At 40.1% G+C, this 12541-nt stretch overlaps 1 protein-coding gene across 3 annotated transcripts in view; it reads left to right on the top strand.

Moving 5' to 3' along the window:
* Window positions 1–12541, top strand: part of LOC108264589 (F-BAR and double SH3 domains protein 2) — a 107471-nt gene that overhangs the window by 88931 nt on the left and 5999 nt on the right. For all 3 annotated transcript variants that reach the window (XM_017466254.3, XM_017466256.3, XM_017466255.3), the window contains 6 exons: window positions 641–757; window positions 1424–1528; window positions 3280–3441; window positions 9969–10103; window positions 10905–10988; window positions 11733–11910. In XM_017466254.3, coding sequence (XP_017321743.1) covers window positions 641–757; window positions 1424–1528; window positions 3280–3441; window positions 9969–10103; window positions 10905–10988; window positions 11733–11910 — 781 coding nt within the window. The remainder of the gene's footprint in view (window positions 1–640; window positions 758–1423; window positions 1529–3279; window positions 3442–9968; window positions 10104–10904; window positions 10989–11732; window positions 11911–12541) is intronic.

The raw sequence follows: 12541 nt of genomic DNA on the forward strand, positions 1-12541 counted from the left end.
AGTAGATGAGGAATGTTTACGTTATAATCGCGAACAGAATATCCGATTAAAACGGTTCTGTTTTAAAGCCACGCAGAGCGTCCATATTAACGTTAACATCAGCATCAATCAAACTTTAACGTTTGCAACTACTGGCTTAATTGCTCGCATTCATTTCCAGGTTTTTGGAAGGAAATAAATGCATCCAAAGGAGGCCCAGCAAGCAGCCAGGAGAGATGGGAAATTGTGGATGGCTTCTGGCATTTAAAGCTTTAAAACAGGCATCTAACGCTGAACATTACCGTTCCCAGTGGTTTTAAAGCACTCCCATACAGCACAGATATTAATGTGGTCTTAATGACAGTCTGTTTCTCTGCATGTCTGCCTGCTTCATTCCTGCATGTTCCATGTGATGAATTCTCTTGGTCCTCGTGCTCATTTTTTTCTGGTTCACTGAGGGAAGAATTTAAACATGGTGTAGGATCTGCTTATGGAACTAGCATGAGCTTTTGGTTGAACAAAAAGAGTTAAGTTCGTGTGTGCCAGCTAGATACTGATGTCTGTCAGCCTGGTAACCAGTGTACATGCTTGTGTGTGTGTGTGTGTGTGTGTGTGTGTGTGTGTGTGTGTGTGTGTGTGTGTGTGTGTGTGTGTGTTGCAGAGCCGGCAACTGGAGTCGGAGACAGGCACCACGGAGGAGCACAGCCTCAACAAGGAAGCCAGGAAGTGGGCGACACGTGTAGCCCGAGAGCACAAAAACATCATCCACTATAAACGGGTGAGGCACACACATGCGTTTGACTGCAATTTTGTTTAAGATAGAAAATCAAGACAGCGCAGTACACTGAAAAGCAGAACCTTTTTGCTCTTTTGGTCTTACATTGCTTTATGTATTCTGTGAAAAGCTATCAGTTTTGAAAGACAGTAAATGTAATTCCCTGTTGCATTGCACTGCACTTTCATCAAGCTGAACATTGCAACAGTGCTACCCTGGACTGCAATTACTGCCCAAAGATGGGTGGTTGTAATAAAGGGGGTGTGGTCGTAATCGGAGAAGAGGAGACGAGCCAGAAATTTTCCAGGAGGCATTATTGTCCATATAAAGGAAAGCCTTTTATAGGTTCTTATTAACTCCTTGCGTATTTCTACTAGCGTAGAGTCAGACCCGAGCTTTGGCCAGGTGTTTGGGTGTGATTGGGTGACTTCCTGCGTACTTTGGATACTGTTTACTTCCCCAGGGATGGGTAGAAGCTCAGTTACAGTTCTGTTTAGGGAAAGGATAGTGTTCTTTGTTTTTTTTTTTTGTTTGTTTTTTTTGTTTTTTGTTTTTTTTTGCTCCCAGAAGTTGTTTCCATTTGAAGCACTAGATGTGCAGAGTTAAACGCTGGGTGCATGGCTGGTGGGCGATACGTATTGACCATCAGTGATGGGTTTGTAATTGCAGACACTGGAGGAGTGCGAGAGACAGGGGACTCCTCCCACAGAACAGAGCCGCAACGAACTCGAGTTCAAAATAGAGGAGGCCAAAGAGCACATTCGTAAAGCTGAGGTAAGGGTTACGTGTGTGTGTGTGTGTGTGTGTGTGTGTGTGTGTGCTACTGAATATATCTAGCTACATAAAGTCAGATATTCACTGATGAAAAATCTGAACACTAGCATTCCAGTTCCAGTCAGATCTAACCAGTTATTTGGGTGTTTAGCTAGCTATGTAAACGTAACACTGTGCTAATATCTGAGGTTGTTCAACCAAGACAGTACGGTGAAGGGACACCGTTGTGAATGGCACCTAATTAAAACTGAAGAATTAGTTTATGATAATAAGGGGTGGAAAAAAAAAAACTTGCAGCTATATAACATGCATAGTAGATGAGGAACGTTTACGTTATAATTTGGTTTCCTTTCGTCGTGTTTGATGATAATCATTCCAGTACAATACAAACAGCTGCCTTCAGGCAAGCAGGTGTTAACACTAACAACAGAAACCTGTCTGCCTCACTGAAACGAATAATCTGGTGTTACATCTCCGGTATGTCTTATGTTTCTGAATTCTTGAATAATTCTTAAGTCTGTATTCCTAAGCCCACTGCATATGCAAACTTGAAACTAGAGTAACAATTCTTACAATTCTTTTAAAAAAATGAACTGAACTAGTGTCACTAATGTAGTTTTAAAACCAGTGTTAAGTATTATGTAAGTTGTAGAAGTGAAAAGAAAGGCTAACGGTAATGTGTACGGCTGGGCGATTGTGACACAAATATTATACATTTCTACAATACACAACGTGTATCACGATATATAATTTAGCGAACAAACTGTCTGCAAAACAGTAGTAAATTAAACAAAAAAACACTTTTCTTTAATACCTACAAAGATACATAAAATCAGCATCATCCATTCAGTACCATTCAATTTGTAATTATTTTTTAAAAAATGTTTTTTAAATCCATCACCATACCAATGATATCTCCGAAAAGTGTATTGCATAATCATTTATCATGTTATCGACATTATATAGATATATCAAGGAATATGCTCAGCTCAAGGAATATGATCAGTTTGAACTGATCAGAATTGACCGAGGAATGGCTCCCCCTTCTGGCCTAAGCTGGTTCTTGCAGTCTGTCCAATTATAGCTGGTAATCATCTGCGTAATGTTGTATACGTACAAATCTGTAATGTAGTTACAATATTTATGTTCTCAAGACATTTTGCTGCGGTTAAAAGGCACGTTATAATTGAGAGTTCTCCACCAAGCGCCATGTAATAAACTGCTTTAATGTTTTTCTTTCTTCAGCTAAAATAAGTTCTCCCTTACCGATCCTCCATTAGTCTCCGATGAATATTTAATTGCCCCATTAGGAGCTAATGGATAACTATTGGTGAAGAGAGGAATTAAAGAAGAGAGTAAAAGGTCAGCATGAGAATGTTAAGCTTTTGGGTTTTTTGGTAGTCGATCATGAAAGCAGGACGTCGTCGGCATTCGTCAGTCAAGCGCTGACAGGAAGTGTACTTAGCATTCATTATTTAAAAGTGGTGCTTTTTGGGGGGGGGGGGGTGGCAGTAGGGATTTGTTTGCATTTTTTTTTCTAAATTTCACTGTAGATGGAAACTTCTGGAAGAATGCAAAGGATGGTTGTTTGCGATCTTGTTGAAGGGTCATGCTTCTGTAATAGTGGTTTAAAGCAATTTCCTCTGTCTCTGTGTGTGTGTGTGTGTGTGTGTGTGTGTGTGTGTGTGTGTGTGTGTGTGTGTGTGAGTGTGTGTGTGTACTGATGTTCATTTTATTTCTCCATCTACCAGACAGTGAAGCTGAAAGCAGAGGCTCGCCTGGACCTGCTCAGACAGGTAGGCGTTTCCGTGGATACGTGGCTAAAGAGTGCCATGAACCAAGTGATGGAGGAGCTGGAGAATGAGCGCTGGGCTACGCTGCCCACCCTCGCTACCCACGATCCCTCGCTCTCGGTAAGCACTTCTTTACATACTTAATTATACTGTATTCCCAAAATACTGCACTCTGCCATCCCATAATAACCCTGTGGGTAATCCTTCAGGCTCAAGAACCAATACAACCCCTTCTCAGTGCGACAGGTGTTGACAATGGCTTCCTGCTTACTGTTCCCTACACTCGATCACTATGTAGCATACAAATATAAAGCCGGATATACACCATCACAAACATTTACCCATCATCAGTCCAGTGTAGTGTGGATGTGTTCCAAATCGCACTCGATTCAGGACATGAGAGATAAAAACACAAACATCTCATGATCCTCAGTACCCTGTGGATGTGTTTTCAGTCGCACTCTATTCACTACATAGGCCACAAAAATTGCATCACACTGGCCCCAGCAACACAATCTACTGTGAATGTGTCCCAAAACACACACTACAGGTGACACAGACACGTCCAGAAAGATATCATCATCATCACTCTGCCGTGAACTTGTCCCAACCCGCATTCTTTATTTGCTATATAGGCCACATAAACAGCATTGCAAAGGTCTCGGCACCATTGGTCCAGTGTGGATGTGTCCCAAACCACATACTATTTTTCTGTCCAAAACCAGAGACAACAGCCAGCGCACTCTTAAAATAGTTCCCATAATGCACTGTGCCGTTTAAAAACAATACCACCTATAAAGTCATTCACAGTGGATTGATAATGCTGAGATGTGGTGGTGTTTATGCAAGTAAGAAGGGGGGATGATTTGGAACATGTCCAGAGAGGACTGTGGGATTTGTTTACGCAGCCTATGCAGTGAATATGAGACACATGACACTGTAGGAGCTTTGAAGGTTGCTTACTACAACGTATCTGAACAAACACTCGGCGCACAAACACGCACATGAGTCTAAGACAGATCAGCACTCAGTCTAACCCCTTGCTCACACACACACACACACACACACACACACACTCTGTGACAGTGCGTTTGCTGATGTCGAGGTGACTCTATCATTCAGACAGATGGGGTGGCTTTACTTTCCACTCTTCAGTGCACCATGCTTTCGTGGCGGATTGATACCACGGGTGATGAGAGGAGAACGGCGCTCTTTAGAAATGCCAGGCTGAATGATGAATGCTTGATGCTTATGAGCCTTATTAAAGTGAGAAAACGTCAGTGTTTCCCACACACTGCTGCCATCTGCTGATTACATTATAATCACAGGCGATGGTCTGATGCCACACATCATTACAATCTGAAATTCACGTCACATCCTGAGCTCGTGCTCAATATATCTACAGTATAATGAGTGCAGTAATAACTAGTGTGTATCGATTTCACTGTTATCACAAAACCACTGTATAGAAATCTATCTCTAGACACCCACTGAGGTGAGAAAAAAGAAAGCTCGAGACGCAAATACATGGATAGTGGCTGACGTGAATAGATCAATTACTTCTTCTACCCTTATCTGAGACGGTTTTCCTCATCGCAATCACCCTTGGCTTGACCACTAGGGGTTATAGACTGATTGTCGGCTTTACAGGGATGGGAAAGTAAACATGAGGTCAGAATTTGGAAGCGTGTTCATCTCTTGTCTTGGATTCTGAGCTCTTTCTCCGGACTGTCCTTCCAATTCAATTAGTATTCACCTCACGTCAGCTTGCAGCACGTAGCGAGAGAGAGTGAGAGAGAGAAAGAGAGAGAGAGAGAGTGTAAATATAGCAGGACAAATAAGGGCGAGACAGACAGAGACAGACAACTGAGCAGAGGACTTATGGTGTAGGTGAATATCGCAAATTGGGACTGCAAAAGAAAAAGTCAGACAAATATAGGAAGTAATATGTCACGGCTTCTTAAAGCTTAAACTATAAACATAGTCAGAATTCATAACCAAGGTCATGGAACAGGCAAAGACGGTCAGTAGTGAAGTAAATCCATGCTCATAACAGGCTATGGCCAAAATCAGGAAATGCTAGTTACAATAAACCAGCGTTCAGAATACTAGGACCTGAAAAAACTAGAACGTGTGGGGTAAGACATGCTGGAAAAACAAGCAATCTTTGCAGAAATCAAGAAAGAAGCAATGATCTCAAGCGAGACATTTAAGAAGGCCAATAAAAGAAAAAATGAACGAATAAGGAAAGCAGAGAGCAAAAGATGGGCAGAATTTTGCATTCACTAGTCGCTGCTGTGAGGCGGTGTTGAATAGTCGGGGCGGTGGAAAAAACAGTGAGGCAGACAGTAAATAAAGCAGTTAAAAGTCCCCATAAAATCAAAATGGAAGTTTTGTGGCTTTTAGTACGAATATGTCGGCCTTAAGGTTATCTAGAAGCTAGTGTGCTCCAAAACAATGACAAAATCCTCATTTAGAAGATGTATGCATTGACGATGTACAGTCTCTCTCTACCACCAATATGTAGTACAGTTTTGATGACATCATTCTGCACTTCAGCTTCTTATCAGAGTCTCTCTCTAGAATCTGAAGTGTTCCGTCCCTAACGTTATAAAAAATCACCTTGCTGTTGAGCGAGAGAATCATATTGGCAAGCACGGGTCGTGAATGTGTTTTTGTCCGTTCGAACGCACGTGTTTTATTCAGTTTTACACCGACTGTAAGTTGGTTAAGAAGGAAATGGCTTGAATTCCTTCACTTTGCTTTGAAGAAGGAGGTATTTGCACCAGCTCACAGCTTTATGACAGACATTTTTTCCAATGGTACTAACTGCCAAGTACGGTTCAGCCCGGGCTGTGAGGTAAGCTAAACGCTACTGGCTATTTAAAAAGGGGGAGGAACCACCCTATGTCCCGCCCTGACTTCCTGTTTCAATAGAAATTACGTCAACACCTCGAATAGCACTGCGCGTTTCGAGGCACTTCACGGGGACTTTAAGGTGGACAGAATGCAGACATTTTTTTCAAAATTTAAAAAATCTCTGCAAAAGTCAGTAGCAGCTCGTCCATAGGGGCAGGTGGAGTGTCGTCATGTATATCTGCCATTCAACAATCTTCATAAAGACCTCATTCACAGTCCCATACACTTTAAAATACTAATTATCTCTTTTGATTGGCCAACAATTTTTTTTTTATTGCCATTTGACAGATTTCCTGTGCTTGCCTTTCTAACTGTCAGCATACTCACTGTCCAAGTTAGTTCCACAGTTATTATTGCACCTAGTGGTCAACAGTGGGAACTGCAACAAGGGCTTATAGAGGTCCAATGTGGCATGAATCACACTGCCCTGTGCTCAGATGGACAGAACAGTTAATGGGTTGCCAGTTTAAAAACTACTCCACAGCCTCCATGATTTTATACAGTCCCCTCGGAAAGTATTGTAACAGCAAGACCAATTCTGTTATTTTCTCTATACAGATGAATATGAGAAGGTAGATCAAAAGTTCAGCTTTCATTTCCTGATATTTACATCTAGATGTTTTAAACAGCTTAGAACGTGGCACTTTTGGTGGCAGACCACCTAATTTTTAGGTGAGCAAAAGTAATGGAACTGAAAGTCTTAATGTAAATAACACTTAACATTTGGTTGCATAATTCTTGCATGCAATAACTGCATCAAGCCTGTGACACACTGACATCACCACATTTGTTGCTTTTTTATGATGCTTTTTCAGGTTTGTACCGCAGCTTCTTTCAGTTGTTGTTTGTTTCGGGGGGTTTCTCCCTTCAGCCTCCTCTTCAGGAAATGAAATGCTGCTTAACAGGGTTAAGGTCTGGTGATTGACTTAGCCAGTCTAAAACCTTCCACTTTTCCCCCTGATAAAGTCCTTTGTTGTGTTGGTGGTGTGTTTTGGATCGTTGTCTTGCTGCATGATGAAGTTCCTCCTGATTATATTGGATGCATTTCTCTGTAAATTGGCAGATAGCTTGTTTCTGTAAACTTCTGAATTCCTTCTGCTGCTACCATCATGAGTTACATCATCAATAAAGATTAGTGAGACATGACACTACCTCCACCATGCTTGACTGATGAGCTTCTATGTTTTGGAGAGCAGATACATTATTTCTCCACACTTTGGCTTTTCCATCACTTCAGGTTAGTCTTCGTTCTAGACCTTTTGTGGCTCTTTCCTGTATTTCTTTGCGACCTCAAATCTGGCTTTCCAATTCTTACTGCTGATGAGTGGTTTGCATCCAAGATTAGATGTACAGCGCTATTAATTCTTTAAGCAGTCATTCTAACAGGGCACACCTGGGCAGCAAGAAATGCCTGTCAGTCGCATGTTCCAGTATTTTTGATCACTGGTGGGTTCAAACTAAAGATGCCATGTTCTGTGTTGTTTAACACATCTAGATGTGAATATGAGGAAATGGAAGCTGAAGTTCTGCTCCATCATCTCATATTCATCTTTTGACCTCAAACCCAATCATCTTCAATATATAGCGAAGATATTAGAATTGGTTTCGCTGTTCCAACACTTCGGATGGGACTGTATTATAGCATGTAATCAGAAATAAAGTGTAGGTGCATACACTCTAAATGTGTCTCCATTTTTCAATGCTGAAATATTCTAGGCTAGTTTCAGATCTTTTGTGTAGCATTTGAGATGTAGTTGGGCTGGAAATTTTACTGAAGCCTGGCAACCCTGATGAATGATATTAGCTCGTCTGTGTGCGCCTTGACGGGAAACACGCCTGCTGTATCAAACACAGTTGTTCAAAGGTGCGTCTTGAACTGCTCAAAACGAGCTGCTAGATTGTGTGCTGGACGACCGTATGATGTCGACTATGATATAGCATGATTCAAAGCATGATAACCTCTCAACTTTAATTTAGTTTGAGGCTATGCTGTCCTGCCCCACCAAAGTCTCTGCTGACAAAATTATATATATATATATATATATATATATATATATATATATATATATATATATATATATATAAAAAGTTTGACACTTTTAGAAAAGCATCAGGTCACAGCTTGGGTGCGGAGAAAAAAACAACAGTTTATAGTGCTGAAAAAGGAAAAGCCTTTTTTCGTGAGCAAATATGAACATCTTAATGATATGTTCAGTCAGAGATATTTCACTGTCAGTATTTTAACGTTGCAATGCAACTAAAAACTTAATAACTAACAAATTGGTTCGTTTGAGGTAGGGCTGGGCGATATATCGATATAATATGGATATCACAATAAATAATTCCACAATACAAATTTCTAAGATATTGCTGGTATGGTGATGTATTTTTTTTTTACGTTTTTAATAATTTCATGTTAAATGATACTGAATGGATGCCAATGACCTGATGTTTAAAAAAAAAAAAATTAACTTAATCTTCTTTGTCTTTGTAGGCATTAAAGAAAAGTATCGTCCCACTCGTGTATATACTATTGTTTATTTTGCTACTGTTTTGCAGACAGTTTGTTAGCTAAATTACATATCCTGATACGCGTTGTGTATTGTAGAAATGTCCTTGAGTATCATGATATGATCTTTTATGTCACATCGCCCAGCCTTAGTTTGGGGACATTAATTGGTATCTGAATGTCACAGGCATACAGTGGTCAAAATGCTATCTAGTCAGGAAAGTGTTCCTCTTAATTTTCTTGTTTCCTAAGCCAAAGCTCAGGCAAGCTGCCTCGTCATTGCTAGGATACATAGAATCTTTATTATTATTATTATTACTAGTAAAGTAATACTGGCTAGATAGCCTGTACTAGGTAGAACTCAGTGGTTACAATGTGCACACTGCGTGAGCCACTTTATTTTCCATATTGACAAAAAAGTCCAGTGTTCCTTCTGTAGAGCAAAAATGCCTGATGTTTAAACAGCCTAAATCAGCTTTTTTTAATTAAGTTTATTTTGATTCTAATTATTTGCTTACAATTGATACTTTTGCTCAATACATTTTGTTAATTTGTTGAATTAACTCCATAAAAGGAAGTTTTTTTGAACAGCAGTGCCCTTAAGTCACCTCTTTTGCATATTCATTCATTCACAGTCCAGGTTGAACTTGTATGTAAATGCTGGGGTTAGGGTTAGAGTTACGAAAGATAAGACTCCAAGCACTGCCTAGTGTATCACAGGAAATATAATGTCCTCTAAATGTTTCTACTTTACCATATCTACATTGTAGTATTTATTTAAAGTGTTATTCTAACACAGATGCCCAGGGACTGCTTGACTTCAGATCAGTTTTTTTTCTCCAATGCTTTGGAAATGTCGCAGCTCTCCTGTGGAAACATGATGAAACCTGTCCCTGGCTGTTAATCCTTCTGACTTACTTTTAATCTTTCTGCTTTACCTAAATGTTTCGCTCAAATGGGGGTGGGGTCATGGTCACCTGATATGCTGTAGTCCAATAGCCAGGCCAGTCAGGTGGGTGGGAATTGGACTAAAAAAAAAAACACACAGCGTCCCATCGACAGATAAATACGTGGCCTTATTCTGTCTGACATTTTCCCCACTGAGCTAACCTTCCAGCTCTTCTGACAGCAGGTGTGCAAACAGCCTTCAAAAGCCTCAGGACTGTCAGGTTTTTGTGAGAACGTTTTGTAAATGAGCTTGGCTGTCGTGTTTTTGTAGACCACAGTGGACTTGGACCGAGACGAAGGCGAGGAACTGGAGGAAAACATGGAGCAATTTGATGATAGCAGCTCTAGTCCTTCAGGAACACTGAGGAATTACCCACTCACCTGTAAAGTGCTCTACTCCTACAAGGTAACACACACACACACACACACACACACACACACACACACACACACACACACACACACACACACACACACGCTTCTTCTGTTCTTTGTTCCAGTGTGGTTTTTAACACCCTTGTCAACTTTCCTCTCCATTTATTCCTTGGCTCAATCCTAGTTAAAGTCTTAAGAGTCATTACAGCTTAAATGAAGGAAGACCCATTGGAGGTCTACATGATTAAGCCTCTGTAGATTGCATGAGCAGACATTGTCATCTGACACAATTTCTCTTTCAGAACAGGAAAAATATTGGTAAAGCTGTATGTAAGTGTACACAGCGGCAATTAAATACCTTTTTTTGTTGTTTGTCTTTAAAAGTTTGGTTTTCCGCTTGTACACGACGGCAGACGTTACATCATTGCTTTATGCTGCTAGATGCTTTGAATGTCAGCTAGGTAGCTAATCAGCTGGTTAGCACAAAATGATTCTGTATGCAGTGTAAAGGAAATAAACTATACAAATAGCTAAGAAATCTATTTAACAAAATTACGCTTATTGGCAAAAGAAAGTATATTCTGAAAAATCTGCTCCCTGTGTGCTATAAGAAGCCACTTGTAGGTGTGACGCAGATGCAGGTGTGCATTTCAGAGTCACAAGGCGCGGACCAACAAGGATTTGTTTAAAGTGGTATTAAAACACACAGAACGTCTGTTTGTTCTATAGAGGTTTTTCCAATGTTATGCTTTGGTATGTTCACACGCTTAGCTCTGCATAACACACTCTCTCTCTCTCTCTCTCTCTCTCTCGCTCTCGCTCTCTCTTTCAGGCATCTCAGCCAGACGAGCTAACCATTGATGAGCACGAGGTGCTGGAGGTCATAGAGGATGGAGACATGGAAGACTGGGTCAAAGTAAACACTCATAATATTTAAACCTGCACCATAGCACACCCCATTCACTCCACTCCATGCCTTTTTTTGGTCATAATTTTTCCCTTTTTTCCCCCTTTTTTGTTTGTTTTTTAAATAAATAAATAAATAGTTCTGTGTTGATGTTGATGGTATCTACCAGCAACCAGCTGCTCCCTGTGGCAATAAATGAATTAAGTTGGGACTAAAATACAACACTGCATGATGATTATAGGACAATACTCAACAACAAGGTTTTGTGAGTTTCACTGACCACCCTGATTTTACCTCTGTCTATTATAAAGTGCTGACACTGGAGACTCCTTCCATAAAATTTACATCCATTTACAGAAAGCGTCACCATATTAATATTAATAATAATAATAATAATAATAATAATAATAAGCTTTATTTTATATAGCACCTTTAAAGCAACTTCTCATATTGATTGCACATTCTTTTTTTACATTTTTAATCTACTTACTATTAGTCTTATATTATATTATGTAAAGCTTTTGCCGTACGAGTCCCTGTAAATTTGCTGTTGCTATGGAAACGATAATCAGAAAATCAGAATGAGACCATTAATGTGAACCCGTGATGTGAATTATTCTAGTCACTACTTTCAGAACTGCTGTGATTGAATATTAATCCACACCTTCTGACCAATCATAGTCAAGAATTCCACACCACTGTCTACAGTTTGAGAATTTGGGGTCAGTATGTGCATGTCTGTGTTGTGTGCAGGCACGGAATAAGGCGGGTCATGTGGGCTACGTACCTGAGAAGTACCTGCAGTTCCCCTCCTCTAACAGCATACTGAGCATGCTCCAATCGCTCACTGCCTTGGACTCGCGCTCACACACATCAAGCAACTCCACTGACCCTGAGCTGGCCTCGGGCAGCATCAACGGGGACGCCAGTAGTAAGTTTCCATCCCACACACAAACATTTCCATTTATTGTATCCTATAATTCCTTTTTGTCTCATTTAAATTTTAATTGCAAAAGCAAAGAAAGTGTAAATATGCTGGCATTTATTGTTGTATAAGCAGTGAGTAGGAATTGCCAATGAACAAACTTGGAGAAAAATGGAGGAAAAATCTAAATGAGTTTTTTCTATGGACATGGTATAAACATATATGTACTAGGGCTAGAGCAATGTGGTAAATTTATGGCATTACTGACAACATTTCAGTTATTTGGTTAGCAAAATAATGCAGAAATAGCATTTTTATTTCTTTTTATCTTCATGCTAGCAAGTGATAAGTGACTTGTGTAGTTTGTCTTTTAAGGGTGTTTCGTGACTGCTGCTGTTATCGCTTGTGGGTGTGCACTGTCCAGCATTCCAATCAGAGAGAGAGAGAGAAAGCGAGAGAGATAGATGGATAGATAGCATCTAAGGTTTAGTAGTTAATTAATAGTTAGTTAATCGGTGTGAAAAATGCTTGTTAGGTTTACATGATTGTCATGTTCAGTCATGATTGTCATGATTGACGGTTCTAGGTGTGTCTTTCATTTTTGCGTGTCAACCAGTAAATGGGAGTTAATTGCAGG

Source organism: Ictalurus punctatus, chromosome 4, assembly GCF_001660625.3.
Source record: "Ictalurus punctatus breed USDA103 chromosome 4, Coco_2.0, whole genome shotgun sequence".
Lineage (NCBI taxonomy): Eukaryota > Metazoa > Chordata > Actinopteri > Siluriformes > Ictaluridae > Ictalurus > Ictalurus punctatus.